This window comes from Nematostella vectensis, chromosome 6, assembly GCF_932526225.1.
Source record: "Nematostella vectensis chromosome 6, jaNemVect1.1, whole genome shotgun sequence".
Lineage (NCBI taxonomy): Eukaryota > Metazoa > Cnidaria > Anthozoa > Actiniaria > Edwardsiidae > Nematostella > Nematostella vectensis.
Genome location: NC_064039.1, coordinates 3,843,205 through 3,860,206, shown reverse-complemented (window position 1 = coordinate 3,860,206; position 17,002 = coordinate 3,843,205). Strand labels below are relative to the sequence as shown.

Here is a 17,002-nt window from a genome sequence, read left to right as displayed (position 1 = left end):
TATTATGCAAAATCCTTCAAAACTGCTCTCGCGCCAATCGCAAAGCTCTAGTTTTGCAACCTCAAACTTAAGCATACTCTGCTCGTCTTAACCTCCTTAATAATTTAGCCGAACTGTTAATCAACTGAGCTAGAAGAGTAAGCTGTTATACATTATTCAAGCCATGAATTCATGTTTTAGGGCCAAATGATCAGCCTGCACTGTTTTTAATGTATTCAAGACGACACGTGTCCTTAGAGGCCCGTATGTTCCTTTGTTCGCCAGCCTATGAATTTCTCGGTTCGCAATCTAGGCACATCCCCAAATGTAGATTCTAAAATGACATCGAGGGGAAAAACAATAAAAATAGAAGCTTTTGGTACCACCTGTCAGGCAAAGCTTATGTTGTCTTTGGGCAAAACGAGTACTACTCCTGAAATACGAAGTATAATTTTAGCCTCGGACTCTAAATAAGAAACGGACTGTTACTTTCCCGTTTGCTGAATGGCCATCATTTGGAGTGAGAGTGTTTATTCACGGAAAGATGCATGGATGAATAGTGGATTCATCTCGGTCGCTTGTTCACGTTTAGCAAGAAACAATCGCTAGAAGGAAAAGTCCTAAAACTCTTCCAGAAATGAGGATGGAAAATTGTGAAGTAAATAATCACGTTTGTGAGAGAAACTCTGGCGTTTTTGAGGAAGAAGAGGATGAAAGAGAAATAACACCTTTTATGCAGAAAACGGAAAATCACCATAAAAAAAAGAAGGAAAAAGGCAAACGAATAATTATCAACGTGAGTGGACTTCGGTTTGAGACTTACGAGGCAACCTTAGCACAATTTCCCAATACCTTACTCGGATCCGAGTCGAAACGCGAAGAATATTTCGACAGTGACGCGGACGAATACTTTTTCGATCGAAACAGATCAACTTTTGAGGCAATATTGTTTTTCTACCAATCCAACGGCAAGCTGGTTCGCCCTAGTGGAGTACCCTTTCTACTGTTTAAAGACGAAGTGATATTTTTCAAGTTGGGTAAGGATAATTTAAAGCGTTTGGAGGAAGAAGAAGGTTATATCGAGGAAACTACGCGTGTTCTTCCGCGTCATCATCTTCAGAGGCGAATATGGGAACTCTTTGAATATCCAGATAGCTCGATGGGCGCGCGCGTCCTCGCGGTCTGGTCCGTGTCCGTCATCCTTATTTCTATCGTAGTTTTCTGCATCGAAACTTTGCCCACATTTCGCTGTAAAACCAGCCCTGACGGGAATGGCTGCCCTAAGCTATTACCCGGCACTAATTCGACAGCTGATCATCCTGAGCCGGTGGAAAAGAGCTCTGCGTGGCTGGCACTGGAAATTTTATGCATTGCCTGGTTTACGCTTGAGTATGTAGTAAGACTACTTTCATCACCACAAAAACTTTTATTTGTGCGCTCTTTTCTAAACGTGATTGACCTAATGGCGATCTTACCCTACTATATCACCCTCCCAATGAAGGACCTACGCATCACATCTCTCGCAGTTTTGCGAGTCATAAGATTGGTGCGCGTGTTCCGTATCTTTAAGCTATCGCGTCACTCTCGCGGCCTACAGGTCCTCGGACACACGCTACGCGCGAGCTCGCGCGAGTTAGCGATGTTGATTTTCTTTCTACTGATCAGCGTTGTCCTGTTCTCAAGCGCAGTGTACTACGCTGAGGAGGAAGAAGCAGCTTCCAAATTCAGCAGCATTCCAGACGCGTTCTGGTGGGCCGTGGTGACTATGACAACCGTTGGGTACGGGGACATGTATCCCGTGACTCCGTGGGGCAAGTTAGTGGGATCGATCTGCGCCATTTCCGGTGTGCTTACAATTGCACTTCCGGTTCCCGTTATTGTTTCAAATTTTAATTACTTTTACAAACGGGAACAGTTATCGAGCTCAATGGAAGCAGCGGAGAATGGCGAGTCGTCGTATGGGAGCTACCGAGATGAGAAAGATGGGGAACATGAGCTCGTGAATGGGCCGTTTGTAGCAAGTCCCTCGGGTCATCTCGTTACCAGCGCGCACAACTCGTACAGCCTCGAGGAGGTTAAAGTGGAAACACCAGTTTAAATGGGACCCCGTAGGAATTGAAAGTTAAACACGCAGAAGAGCATGGACTTTCATACAAAGAAACGGAAAATGGCCTAGAAATGTTATGGCAAAAATGTATTTACAACTGTTTGGATGAAAACAGAAATTATTTATAAGGATATATATCTATTTGCGAGATGCTTTCGACGCTAAGAAGAATTTCAGTCCTGTCGAATAACAAGTCTTTTGGGGTTGTGCCGATCAACGACGCTGTCGTAGAGCTAGTTACCCATGCACAAACTCGTTAATACTAGGAGTGGGCGATCTCTCTAGTGCCCAAGACTGCCATCAGGTACTTAGCCCAGCTCGCCAATTAGAGCTGTCACGATACTACACGAAAGAGAATTTTCGTAGAGTCCGCACGAGAAAAGGCTAGAATAATTTGGTTAAAACAAGCCAAAAGGTTACATAGATTACGCATTTGAAAAAAAAAGGCGACATAACCGTGTTGAGAGAGTGTAATACTATTGATATATTGTTTGGTCAGTTAACTGTGACTGAAACACGGCCTGCCGTAATAACATAATGAAACACAGAGTTAATCTTGGCGGATTTCTAGGGGAAGCTTTTTACCTTTTTTACATCTCGATAAGCTTATCAGTTTTTTAGAATATTTTAAAGGAAGAAATGAAAGCTTTTAGAGGCTTTAGGCAGGCTTCTATCTTTACGGTAGCCTAGCAACGCAAAAAGCAATTAAGCATACAGTGCGGATGGCATAATAAGATAAATTGTATGGTGATGGTGAATGCAATGAAAAGTTTCATAGTAACTTGAAGCCCTTGGAAACATAAAAAAACGAAAAATCTATTTTATTTCTTTAAACGCGCCTAAAATATATTCATTCTATTTGATGCCGTTGAGTGCAATAAACACGAAAAAAATGTCTGTCTGTTGTTTAATTGGGCTGTGATAAGGTAGATTTCGATTTAGCTACGAATATTATTAAACACTAACGGCACATTCCAGACCGCAGGGTTTGTTGTTAGAACTAAAACGTATATGCGCGTTGATCCGACGGTGATCCGGTGTTAATTGTTGAATTTGGAATTTATATTAGTACAATCAATCGCATTTATTGACAAATTACTTTGCTTTGCAACAAACAAGGTACGTGTTAAAATATTTTGCATTTTTGTTTTTTTTGGTTTAGAAAAGTGTTTTAGTGTTATGTTTATTAGGTTTTGCGTATACAAAGTACAATTGTTTTAAATTTAATTTTGTATTATATACTCGGTTTTACATTTTTTCTCCGTCGAGCAGTATCTTATAGTATCATTTTAAATTTTTTTGTTCCAGAAAATATCCATACCCCCCCCCCCCCCCCCCCCCCCCATGGAGGGGATTGGAAATTCCGCCGGGGGTAGGGGTCAAACGCTCAGGAATTTCCAGAGGGGAGGGGGGGGGGTAAATCTATTATCTGGTAATACATATTGCTATAATATATATAAAATGGGCCAATAAAATTTCTTGCTACCCTGTTTTTGCCAAACCAGCGGAACCTCCAGTGCAACCTTCATATAACGGACCTTTATATAACGGATATTCTTCCAAATTCAAATTCTCCTGTCAACTAAAATTAAAATTCCATCGAGACCTATGTATAAGTTTTGATGTGTGCGTTTTAAAGAGGTTCCACTGTTATACGTTTTTTTTACCGTGGTTTGGCCAGGGGCAAAAAGTTTTGTCGTGGGAAATATATCAAAACAATTTTGAATTGGTATGTTGAAAGCAGAGTTTCCCTGACGTTTCGAACGTTAGCCCTTCATCGTACCAAAAGAGGGCCAGCGTTCGACGAAGGGCTAAAGATCGAAACGTCAGCGAATACTTTGTTCACACAATTTTTTTACTACTTTTAAAATAGCAAATAAACTAATATCATCAAAGTAAAAGATCGAAAGAAAATCTTGATAACGACTTTCAAAGTCCGACCAGGACTTCACGAGCGATGACGACTTTGACTTACAAGTACGTCTCGTCCTCAGACGAGGTTAGTGTCACCCTTATGACCACTACATCTGTTGACGTTTTTTTACCTCACTATTCTTTTTTTACTCACCAGTCGATTGATGCCGAAGCTGAACAGCGGCTGATCTGGTTTGCCCTTGATGAGTTCACGCTGTTCTTGCAGCGCCCCCATTGCGGCAACCTCAAAGAAGCCATGGCGAGGGAGATGATCGCAAAAGTTCGCGCTATTGCTGAGGCTGTGGCGCCGTCGGGCAGCTACCTGTTAGATGCCTTCCGGGATGTAAACAAAGTGTGGGACAGGTTCTTCCTGGTGAGTTGAGGTAAGGGCCCAAACCATCTGAAGGCAACGACGCTGAAAGGCTACTGTGACACACTGGTAAGGTTTCTAAACTTTCTTCTGCAAAGTGCTGAGTGCGCCCTTCCAGGTCTGAGCGGGTTGCCCTCAAGCGCTTCCAGGCCCACCAGGGCTGGAGGTGCTTGTGGGCAGGCTGAGAAGAAGTCTGGCGCCCCCTTGACCTGGCGCTAAAGAAATACTGCGAAAAGACGAGCAAGAGCCCAGTGACAACACAGGAGGTATTAGACATGCGAAATTACCTCATTATCTGCTTGGTGACGTTTTGCTTCCCTCATCTCCGGCGTTACCCTGGTAGGTTTCCAGAAGGAGTATGACAACCCTGCCATTGACAAGTTTGGACAGAAGCAAGTCCAGGAAGATGTGGACAACAAACTTTCACCGGTCTGGAGAAGATACCAAGAGAATGGAGGAGCTCGCCATGCTGGCTAAGCACCGCATGACAACACAGCAAAGCTACTACATCTGCGCAGAACGATCGAAGATGTCAGCTTCCGCCAGTGCAGCAATAATCAGAAAGATATCTCCCAACCAAGAAACTGAGGTGGCTGGGCCTCCTTTCCCATCTTTCACCCCGTCTACATCAAACCAGAAGGCCGATAACAACGTGTGCCCCCCAACCTGTGGACACCACCAGTACCACGCCATGGGAACAAGACGCGCCGTACGCTACACTTTTAAAATGACCGAACAGAACATGATCAATAACATCTTCTGCTCTATCATCTCAAGCTCAAGGTATCCAACCGAGCAGGAAATAACGAGAAGGTGGATGTCGACAGAGAAATCGAAGCTAGTGTTTCTACGGTGGAACTGCCCCGGCTGGCGAAAAACACTAATTGCCAAGATAAAAAATGAGCGCAAGCTTGAATTGGGGAAGTTGGCTATAATACAAGCCTTGGGATTTGTTCAGAGGTGTAAAAATAAAGCCGGCTCTTTATCTAGGCCCTGTGAATCCCTCTTCTTTTCCGATAAGCTCGTCTCTCATGTTTAAACCTGTATGTGTGGAAGAACCGCTGGGGACGCTGGCCTGTGGTACCAGCTTCAGTGACAGTGCCTACAATCCTCGGGCACCCAGGGCGTCGAGTTCACAGGCGCGGTAACCCCTTCTCTCCCGCCCCTTCCCCCCTCCCCCTCCGCCGGCCTTGTTCCTACCACGTTCTCGCCCCAGTGACCTCGACGCCCTAGGTTCCCGAGGATCAGTGCTTACACACTGACTTATACTAAAAATTGCAAACTGTGTGGTACTGTCCGTATTTATAATCGCAAGTAAAGTCAGCCGCACAGCTAAAGAATCCATTTCATTTAAAGCCAAGAGTAAGGTTGAAATCTAAAAATAGAAATGGGTGGAATTTTTCGTTTCCATGTTTCCAAATCGAGAAACAAAATACACTCATCAATAAAAAAAACTATAACAGTTGAGCTATGGGCTACGCTCGGGCTCAACTAGGTGTGAATGTCCGATTCTTAGAACTGAACGTCTTGCCCAATTTGTCACTTACAAATATGTATAACTTCCTAAATTTTTGCTGACCACCAATGTAATTTCGTCCTAGACTATGATAATGGGCAATAAACTTCTTCTTCTTCTTGTTATCTATATCATTATCATTGTTGGTCATACTGCTTTGTAAAAAATGTAGTGGACGAAGTTCCCGTGTCACGCGGGTGATGCACGCATCTTTCCCGTGTTACGCGGGTGATAGACGCACCGTTCCAGTGTTACACGGGTAATGGATGCACCGTTTCGGTGTAACGAGGGTTATGGACGCAGTTCCCGTGTCACGCAGGGAATACACGCACCGTTCCCGTGTCACGCGGAAGATGCACGTACCGTTCCCGTGTCACGCGAAAGATGCATGCACCGTTCCCGTGTTACGCGGGTAATGGACGCACCGCTCCCATGTAACGCGGATGATCGACGCATTTCCCGTGTTATGCGGGTTATGGACGCACAGTTCCCGCGGGAAATGGATGCACCGTTCCCGTGTTAGGAGGGTGATCACGCATTCTTCCCGTGTCACACGTTGATGGACGTACAGTGCCTGTGTAATGTGGGTGATGATGGGCACGTGTCACGCGGGTTCCGGTGTCATGCGTGTCGATGGACGCACCATTTCCATGTTACGCACCGTTCTCGTATTACGCGGGTGATAGACGCACCGTTCCAGTGTTACACTGGTGATGGACCCACCGTTTCTGTTTTACGTGTGTGATGGACGCACCGTTCCCGTGTCACGCAGATGCTCACGCACCGTTTCTGCGTCATGCGGGCGATAGTTGCATCATTCTTCCGTGTTACGCAGATGATGGACGCACCGTTCCCGTGTTAAGCGGGTGCTCACGCACCATTCCCGTTTTACGTGGGTGATGCACGCACCGTTCCAGTGTTACACGGGTGATGGACGCACCGTTTTTTTTTACGTGGGTGACGGAAGCACCGTTCCCGTGTCATGCAGGTGCTCACGCACCTTCCCGCGTCACGCGGGCGATGGTGCACCATCCTTTCGTGTTACGCAGATGATGGACGCAGTTCCCGTGTCACGCGGGTGCTCACGCACCGTTCCCGTTTTACGCGGGTGATCACGCATCGTTCCCGTGTAACGCGGGCAACACCATTCTCGTGACACGCGGGTGATCAATCACCGTTCCCGTGTCACGCGGGAAATGGAATTACGATTGTAGCGGACGTCTTTTTCGACTACGAGTGATAAGAGAACGATAAAAAAAACAATGAATTTAATCTGATAATTAGAAAGTAGCACGTGGGATTGTGTTCTGCATGATACATCAGTCGCATATCGGTTTCAAGACCAAAAATTTGCGATGTTTTTTTTTTACATTATAGATTCGGTAACGTTTATTCCTTTTGAAATGACAGCATTTTTCGAACGCGAGCTATTTTTTTATGGAAACGATGCAATGCTGGGTTCGTGTGTAAACTGCGCCAACAAAGCTGTGATATGCTCGAATGACCACGAGACAAAGGAGTGCTGGCGAAGGGCTGGCCAAAAGTTTGAACTCAATCATAATTTTTCCAATATTCTCCAGCTCCCTCTGTTGTAAGTGCGAGTCTCCTTTATTCATCTAACCCAAGCCCATGAGGTCACAGGACATCTTACAAACACCTCCCTTCAAGTTTATACTAGGGTGGTTCAACAGTAAACTTAATAACAAACAAATAGTAACAAAATTGTTCTTTCACTTTCTAATCTACCTTCTCTAATAATAAACCATGTCTGGCCGCTGGTTCGATCTTACCAGTCTGCCTGACTTACGAACTGGTGTAACGCCTGGATTGGGGGATGTAGCAACTGGATAAGGGGCGTGGACTTGGTGTTTCTGCGATGGAACTGGATCTCCGCAATTGGCGGCTGGTAGTGGGTCGTTGGCCAAGTTCTTGATAGCCTCGACGGTCTTCTCTCCTAGGTGGATAAGATGGCGTCTGTTTCGGCGGACACTGGATCCTGCATGTGTGATACCTGGTAGAATCTGGGATTGCTTAGCCTCTCTTGTACTTCTCCAAATCTACCTTGGTCTCTGACGTAGACTTTATCTCCTTCCTCCAGGGCTGGGAGTGATATAACCTGGTGCCGCAAGTTGTAGCTTCTTGTGTAGGCCTCCCTGTATGCCTCTTCTTTAGCTTTCATCTTTTCTTTGTCGATCTCTGTGGGTTGCATTGCTTCTGGAGGCGCTGGCAGTCTGGTCCTGAGCTTCCGGTTTATCAGAATTTCACTAGGTGTCAAGCCATTCCTTAGAGGAGCTGATCGTTAGGCAAGTAAGCCGAGGTGTGGGTCTGCATTCTTTTTCAGGATGTTCTTGGCTGTTTGGACCGGTCGCTCAACCTCACCGTTAGCCTGGGTGTAATTTGGCGAAGAGGTTGCGTGGTTGAAACCCCGTTCTCTGGCAAAGGCACTGAACTCATGGCTTGCATATTGGGGACGACTTGAGGGATGCCGTGTGTAGCAAAGAGTTCCTGTAGGACTTTGATAACTGCAGACGTTGATATGCTTTGGAGCTCTTTCACCTCAAACCACCGGCTTGTATAGTCGACTACAATTATGTATGTCTTCCGGTCTAGCTCGAACAGGTCAGTGCCTAGACGAGTCCATGGTTTCTCAGGAAATGACATTGCCATTAGGGGCTCTCCAGCACGAGCACCTTCCAACACGGTGTTCAAACTGCGCCAACATTGCTGGGCCAACGTCTCGCTAGCAATGCTGGCGCAGTTTGCACGGGGCTTTAGTGTGTGTGATTTTTGAAACAACGAAGGTGACTTTTTCATTAATTTTATTGTGGCAAGTTGTTCATCCCCCGAGCAGAGTACTGAATAAAATGACGCTAAGTCATAAGTTGGAAAAGTATCGAAGCTCGGTATAAAACATACCAGTATCATGTTTGCATTTTACTGGCTTATTCTAAATAAAAAAAAATAACGAAAGGGGGTACATTTGGGGAAATACAAATAATCCACAAATTGATAAAATGAATAAGTTAATTTTAAAAAAAGCATTACATGGTTAGTCAGTTTTTATTAAAGTGAAGGTTGATTAAAGTTATTTTTTTATAATTATTATGTGGGATTTCATGTTAGCAATTAAAAAAAAAAGAGTGAGAATAAAGGATATTAAGAATAATAATTACCCGGCAGATCTGACAGGATTGATACTACTCAATTACTCACACCGATATCACAACTGTAAAAGAAACAAGTGTTTTTTTCTCGGCGTCAGCAATTATTATTTGTTGTATTAATCCTTCAGTTCCATTGGTTGTTAGTAGTGTATATAAGAAGAAAGATTGAAAAAGACGGAATGCACGTACGTGGTGCACTTTCAATGAATATTTCCCTACCAATTCAAAGCCCCCTTTCTAATTGTTTAAAATTCTAAAAAATGTAGTAAAATATTAAAGATCATCGATGTTTGTGCAGAAAAGACAACTGCTATCTTGACGCATGTGAAAATCTCTTTAAAGAGCAGGTTTTATAAGAAAAAGCCGCTGACACGCCTTCAGACGAACCTGTCGTCTAAGTGACTGTCAAAAGCAAGTACTCATGCTCTGAAAATTTCCAAGCATGTAGTACTGATACTTGAATTTTTTTGCAATAAAAAACGATCCCCTTCTTTTGGGTTTCTAAGAGCTTACTGCTCATGCTTAGCTTAGCGCATGCTCGGAGACCCAGCGGTCTTTGCGGTCGCTCTCTACAGGTCCCTAGAGCTCTTTCGGGCGTGATATTTGCGCAGCCTAGAAAGAAAGCACTGGATCTTCGAGGTCAAGCTAAACGGTGCTTATGTCGGAGACGACTACCCAGATCTTGCTCCGTATTATACAGTGGTGCGATAACCACAATAGGCGTGTATTTATGCTAGGACACACCTGTTTCCACAAGTTTGCTGCTGTTATAGAACTGGAGGTATTTGCACCTCCGAATTAGAAGCAAACAAGAGGAATAGGCAGTTCCCTTGCTAAATTCAAGTTAAGATATTAATGGTGAAATTCTTTGTAGCAAAATGTCAAATACAAGGGATTCTCGACCTGATCTAGATATTAAAAAATGAGTGCAAAGTTGCATTTTGACGATGCTTTTTCTTGGTTCGTTTATACATTGTTCTACGCCCAGCCGTACGACAGACTTGTGGCGTCCGGTGTCTGTAACTGACCGCTATATCGTTCAGCACTTAGTGATTCCTACGCAGTCGTACTCCTGTACTTATATCTTACTATTGAGCCTTAAGCCTACATATACGATGCGGACTATGGATCATAGAGTGTTAATAGATGACCTCTGGCAGTTTTTTTGGGTTTTCGGGGGAAGTATGGTCGCAAATCTGCAACTGGTCTGTACTTCGAGCTCCTCGTCAAGCTTGTTTGCACCCAGGTCCCTTCTACTTTAATATTCTTACTGTACGCATCATTCTGCAAAACACGCACGTTTGCACATGTATGATCACGTGTCCACGATTTCATGTTTGCACATGCATTTGCACACGAGTTCAAGAGTCCGTTCGTCTATTTCACGCATTCAGGAAATTTTAAAATACTGCTATAAAATTATTCTCGTTGTTGAGTACCTGGCAATTTTGCAGTGCCTAATAAATACGACGCCCGAAGGCCATCGCGTGAAAATCGTAATAAAAAATATTGTCAAAAGGACCCTTGCATCCATTCCAAACCACACGCCAGGACAAAGACGAACTCTTATCTAAGGACGCATGCCGGGATGCATAATTTCCCCTTTATCCATGCCGTGTTAGAGATAGAAATATCTCGTTCAAGAAAATGACATGGACTCACTCCTGTGAGCGCCAGAACGGAGATAACTGCTTATCTCTCTCCCCTAATATGCAGCCTCCAGGTCCGCTTACCCAGATGGGTGTCATGCGCGCGCCATCTTCTCTCCCGCAATAAAAAAGTGAGCTCCCAGTTTTCAGAGCGAAAACTTGAATTTCAAATATTGGCGAGCTATTCACAGCCTACGATACGATCGCACGTGTTCTTAATGCTGTGATTGGCTTGTTTCAAACAGTAGTGTGTGCCACGGGCGTGGCGGGTTCGTCACATCCATTGACTCCACAGACCAGAATTCCTCGTGGCTTCGGGGACAACTCGTTCTCCTTGGCTTCTCGTCTTTCTTTTTCCTGTTGTCGGCGCGCCTCTTCCTCTTTCCGCAGTTGTTCCTCTTTGCGTCTGTTGATCTCCTTGTTGTAGAAGTTTTCGAAGTTAGACACGATGACAGGCACCGGCAACGCGATCGTCAATACGCCTGCAAAGAGCGATTACAAAATATTAGCATTAAACGGGCTCGCCATCTATATAAATCCAATATTTTTAAAGCTAGAATCACAGTGTTAAAGGCTGTCCGAGACTATCAGAGATGACAAAAATAGTTTTAGCGTTGCGAGTCTTCGCAAATTGCTGTCAAGGACATGATACTACGCTGGACAAAACTCTTTATATTCATAATCTCGCGGAGGTTTACCTGAATTTACTGTAATCTCTGATAAATTCGACGATATTTTCTTTATAGTCTGTCTATTTGAAAATATTTGTGTCAATAGCTTTCCAAAAGACTACTTTTACGATGATTTTCCCGTAACATACGTCAAATCCATGAAAGAATTCCGAAATAACAGTTCATTGTTTTCATCTTGTGTGTGTTTTTTTTTTTAATTTTAGCAAGCACAGTACCATAGGAAGAACAGTCAAACAATGAGATAAATGTTGCGTTGTTGCAAGGGGATTCCGCATGGAGCAGTCCGTTTCTACACACTGACGAGTAAGACTCGACTCGTCTGTGTCCCTATGGCCTTTGATAGGTTGAATTTGGATTGGCGCGAATAAAAATGCGTCTCGGCGGAGGCAAAGTTATTTTTATATTTGGAAAAAAGAACTCATTTGCTTTGTTATTGGTTTCTTTTTCATACTCAAAAAAACAGTCTACTGCAAAAGTGTCGTAAGAAGTAATATTTTCTTCCTCGCTACTTTTAAAATATTCCGCAGCTATATGCCTTTGCTTGTAAAAAAATGAGGAAACGCTAGAGGAAAGAAAAAGTTATTTGATTATTGCTCTGATTTAATGGAAGCTTATTACTATTCCTGTTGTTTTAACTTTACACATGATGTTCCCTTAAAGCCGGCAACCTCAACTTTAATAAAGACCACAGATCCAAAAGACGGCGACTTTCAGATACTGCTGGGAATGTTCGAAGCTAATAAATGATGAAATATAAACGAAAAATTATAGTACTAATATGTATTATTAATGTCAAGACTGAAGTAAGAAATATTGTCTAGTTCGTTGTCTATTGATTAGTATTTGGATTCGATTGGCGATTGGTATTTTTTCGATCTCTTCGGATGTTCCAAAATGGATAGGGTCTGCATTTGTCCAAACTAAACTTTCTAAAAAATAATAATGCAATCTCCGCTTCTAGGAAATGCCTAAATCTACATATTATTTATTAAAATGTCTATCCAAGAGAGTTTTGTCTGGCGTACTATTTTCAGGCTTTTACGTTTTACCTTTTCCCGTTAGTAAATAGGCTCACTGTAGTTTTCGAAATCATCCGAGTTCATGCTTAGGATTTTTACCTGACAAACTCATTATGATGGCTTTCATAAATCGAAACCCTTAAACACTATTTAATTGAATCATTTTCACAACAACCACGCAGCCTGCGATCCCAGCCTGCAATATGTGACTATTTTCCTTCAACCACAAAAATACCGTATTTTTTACTTTAATCAGATCAAAAGCTTATTAGTACCGCCAAAATAGATTTAAATTTTATTCCCCAAAAGGGTGCTTATCAGATGGGTAGCAAACCCAAATAAGGAGTTCGTTCCCTGATGATCTTACAACAAACGAACTCATGGTGGTTTTGTAACTGGACAAACTGGTTTTGTCCGGACTGATCTAGTCGCATCTAGTGTATTGTGACATTAGACAGCCATTCTCTAAAATTTTCACTTACATTACGGTTTTATAAACATGTTTGCAAATGGTTTGCTGCAAATTAAATACATCAAGATAAGGCTGAAGCTAATACAACCGCGATCCTTCGTGCGCCGCGGCCTTGACTCACGGAAAGATAACGAAGTGAAGGAAAAGATGTTTTGCATTTTTAGAAATAAAGCAAAGCAAACAAGCAGTATTTATTTTTTATCAGACACTTCATCTTCCAATTTACGATATACATCTAAGCTTACCGAATCTCAAGTGATCTTACTAACAAGCAAATAAAACTTATTATCAAAACACATACCAGGGAACATTCTTCTAAAACACCTCCACAAATATTCTTACTTTAGTTAAAACTGGTATTTTACAGAGAAAGAATCATCGCAGAGTTTGGAAATGAGAGAATATATGTAAACATACTAACAAAAGCTCTTGATGATAAAATATACTTTCGTGTTGATTTTGGTATATTTTGGTTACCTACTGTGGTGCCACACTTCTTGCTCTAGATGGATTACTTTAAGTCCTTTCAACTCCAGATTAAGAAACCCTGTAGGACGTAGTTTCATTCACAATGCATTAATCTTGACGGAGGCTTAGAATTTACTTAAGTCACGAACAAACGTTTTAAAATAAGTAGGCATGGGGCCGGGACTCAAATAAAAATTAGAAGTTTCTTATCTAAAATAAAAACATTTAACTTCAATTAAGGAGTTAAATCGGAGGATCCGAATAAAGAAAATAAAAATACCTAGGGCTGAACCTTAGGGCTGTTTGTTGGTTGTGCAATAAACATAGGCACTTCGACTACATTTGTTTCCGCAATCTTTTTCGATTAAGGCGACTTTTGACAACTTATTAAAAAATAAAAACCGAGCATATTATCATCGTATTTTAAAAATAAATGAAAGTGAATTTCTATCCGCAAGGAAGGGCGGTAAGGATGAAGATATAAAATAGTTCTAAATTCTTATCCTTAAGAAAGGAATGAAGATGGTATAAAATAGTTCTAATTTCTAAATTCTTATCCGTAAGAAAGAAATGAAGATGGTATACAGTAATTCTAGGACAATAGCTTTGGTTTGACTTCCACACAAATAAGTAATGATTCGACAAAAAATAAAATTCGATTGGAAAAGTGACCTGACTTTTTTTCTCAGCTAGTCTGAGAAAGAAAGTGTATCATCCACCATTAGCAGCTCTTCAGTGAATAGCAATGTGGGTAATAGAATCAAGCGTTTCGATAAAAAAAAAAAAAAAAACTTTTGGATCAGTGATGTACATGGCCGTATTTGAAATGAAAGTTGTTAATGCGATAGCTAGATTTTCACGGGTTGGAAAAGTAAACCTTAGCAAAGGGAACCAATTAAGATATTTGAAGTCGTGAATAATTAAATAAAAACTTATTTTTGCGGAGAAATATATTTTTCAACCCATGTTCTGAAAGGGTTTATTATGAATAAGTTCCCTTTGTTTTACTTCATTTTGCGTTTCGATCCATTTTGCGAGTATATTCTGAATAGGAGCCGAATATAAACAATATCTCTAGTACATAATATCATCTGTACTCTAAAGTTTAATATTTGGTTGTACTATTCTTGTGTTGGTGATTATTATTTCTTTTACACGTGGTAAATAACAGAACATGTACTGCTATAGGATTCCGTCTTATTCGTACCAAATATTTTTAAACAATATACATATATATATTTAGGAGTATTTCAGAAAACTTTAGTCTAGGTAAAAAGCATTTTGCTTAAGAAAAGGTTCAATTAGTACGAGGGGAGGACCATTGTCTTAATAAACCCCACAACAACCATAATCAACAAATACAAAGTTAAATCACGGTTCGTAGTTTACCGCAAGCTTCAATAGATCTAATAGTTAATACAAGTAAACACTCAACTTTCTTGAACAAAACGACAATTTTGTCTCGAACAAAGTCAACCTGTATTCCGAACTCGAAATGCCAAAACCAGCACTTCAAATGTATTCGTTTAAAAACCTAGAAATGCCAATAGAGGTCAGATTAAAAACTGTTGGTTTACGCGAGCTTAGCGTTGGGTTGGGACGAACCACATAAAACATTGCGCATTACCACCGAACAAGAGAGAACAAAAAAAAATCAACCACACCTACAAACCACCATGTAATCACCCCTGATTTTATTATTTATATACAAGTTGCGCCAATGTAAAAATTTTAAATGCCTCCCAATTTTTTTAGGATTCCCCATTCCACTAAATCGGGTTCTTTATATTCTGGAATCTCCACCTGCCAGTTGCAAACACGAATTTCAATCCATTAACATTTCATGAGTTGGAATCTCCACAGAAACTTTCTTTTCATCACGACCCCTGTTCCAAATGATTCCTTTCACACAAAACTGACCGGACAGGAAACAGAAAAAACAAGCAAGGGTCATGCAATAGACGACTTATTACCGGAAACCGCGATATTTAGCCAAGACATAAGTGCAAATTAAAACATCGAGATAGTTAATATGGTGCGCGCATTTATGCTAGTTATGATGACTTGGACATTATTCGAAATAACATTTTCAACGTGTGACTTGTTTGCATAATTCACATAATTATACAGCTGTTGCTTAGCGAAGTTAATAAAAATCTAAGTAAGACCTCTATGTTTTTTTCGTGTGAATTGGTAGAAAGCGCAGAGCAGATCCTTCGTTCTACGGGTACAGAGATTACAATCAATACGATTATTGTATTTTTACATTTCTTAATAAACAAAATGTAAATTCGTGCTTTAATCCGAAGCTTTAGATTGTTAATAATGGTTGTCTATTTCTGTCGTCTTGCTAAATTAAGTGACCGCTATTTGCCACAGGAATGATGCCTTAGTTCAGGATAAAATTTGTCATTTATTCACAAGGCACATCTAGCGCGGGGAGCTAGCCAAACACTAACAGTCGGTTCTTATCGGCCAAATACATCGCGTCATTAGTTTATATTGTACAAACCCGCTGTGAAGGGGCCACTCATTTACATTTTTATAATTTATTCGACGGTTTAAAGGTACTCGATTTTTCGTAAATTCCCCCTAAAACAACTTTTCAATACTCCGACATATCAAGTGACGAACAGGAAAATGAATACAATAGACCCATAGATGATTGCTGTCTTGTCGTTTGAACCGCAGGTGAACAACAACCGGGCCGAAAGAGTCCAATTTATAATCAGCGATTTAAGCATTCAAAATCCTAACTGACTTTCCCCTGTAAAATCACGTACGCCAGGGCAAAAACAGCAAAGCGAAAGTGTTACCATGTTTATGATATGGCTGAATATTAAATAAAATATATATGTTCGGTGGGGTTAATATAGTTTCCTTAAAGGAACGGGATGTTTCATTGCCACTCAAGGTGCCTCACAAGTCATAAATATTTCAGAATCTAGGGGTTTTAGTGAAATAATACACAAATGTAATTGAATTTATCCCCGTCCGTTAATGCTGTTAGACTTCTAAGCTTTACTACTTCTAACGACTTCTTCACTTTCCACATTCCTATACTTCAGAAGAGGACGGAATTAAAAAAGAAAAAAAATCCCCGTGTGTTTTTCAAACAGGGCTCTGACTAACTTAACAAACAGCTTTTGTTTTCACAGTCACAAGTGAAATCGCCAGTCAACATGGCTCGTGATAAAATATTCAACAGCAAGAACTTTGACATGAAAGAGTTATACGTTTCTCGTCTTCTAATTCGCCAAACGCTTGAAAAGCGAAAACTGGCGAAAAAATTATAAGTGAAATGTTTGCTTAGAACTCAAACAGACAGAATAACCAGCATGCATTGTTGACAAATTGAGCTCAAAATAGAGATAGGAGCAAATCGAGCTATCTGTATCAAATGTAACGATCGTATTGAACGTCAAATACGCTCTATATGTTTTACCGCATGTTGCCTCTATGAGCTCCTAAATATAAGGAACGGTTGGGAAGAGCTTGAGCGGCTGGCTTTACACGCCTACAACCTGTTTTGTTTTGCCTTTATGCTAATAAACACAACAGACTTGTCAACATACCTGTACTAAATTCCTATATCCTAAAAAAAACCGAAGAGCTATTCGAACCGTATAAAGTTTAGAACTCCATCATAAGG

The 17,002-nt window shown here is 41.3% G+C and overlaps 2 protein-coding genes across 3 annotated transcripts in view; one reads left to right on the top strand and one right to left on the bottom strand.

The window, feature by feature from the left end:
• Positions 1–292: 292 nt before the first annotated feature.
• Positions 293–2,983, top strand: LOC5507367 (potassium voltage-gated channel subfamily A member 7). Its single transcript, XM_001627964.3, has one exon. It carries the CDS (start codon positions 617–619, stop codon positions 2,075–2,077), a length of 1,461 nt encoding a protein of 486 aa, XP_001628014.2. The 5' UTR covers positions 293–616; the 3' UTR covers positions 2,078–2,983.
• A 5,705-nt stretch (positions 2,984–8,688) lies between these two features.
• The window catches only part of LOC5507360 (potassium voltage-gated channel subfamily A member 7), a 34,986-nt gene continuing 26,672 nt past the window's right edge, over positions 8,689–17,002 (bottom strand). The window contains exon 2 of one of the 2 annotated variants that reach the window (XM_048728569.1): positions 8,689–11,181. In XM_048728569.1, the coding sequence (XP_048584526.1) occupies positions 10,937–11,181 (245 nt within the window). In that variant the 3' untranslated portion in view covers positions 8,689–10,936. The remainder of the gene's footprint in view (positions 11,182–17,002) is intronic. The other variant, XM_048728571.1, reaches the window with a different exon arrangement.

Coding starts and splice junctions, on each gene's coding strand:
- LOC5507367 (XM_001627964.3), top strand. CDS start 617: ATGAGGATGGAAAATTGTGAAGTAAATAATCACGTTTGTGAGAGAAAC.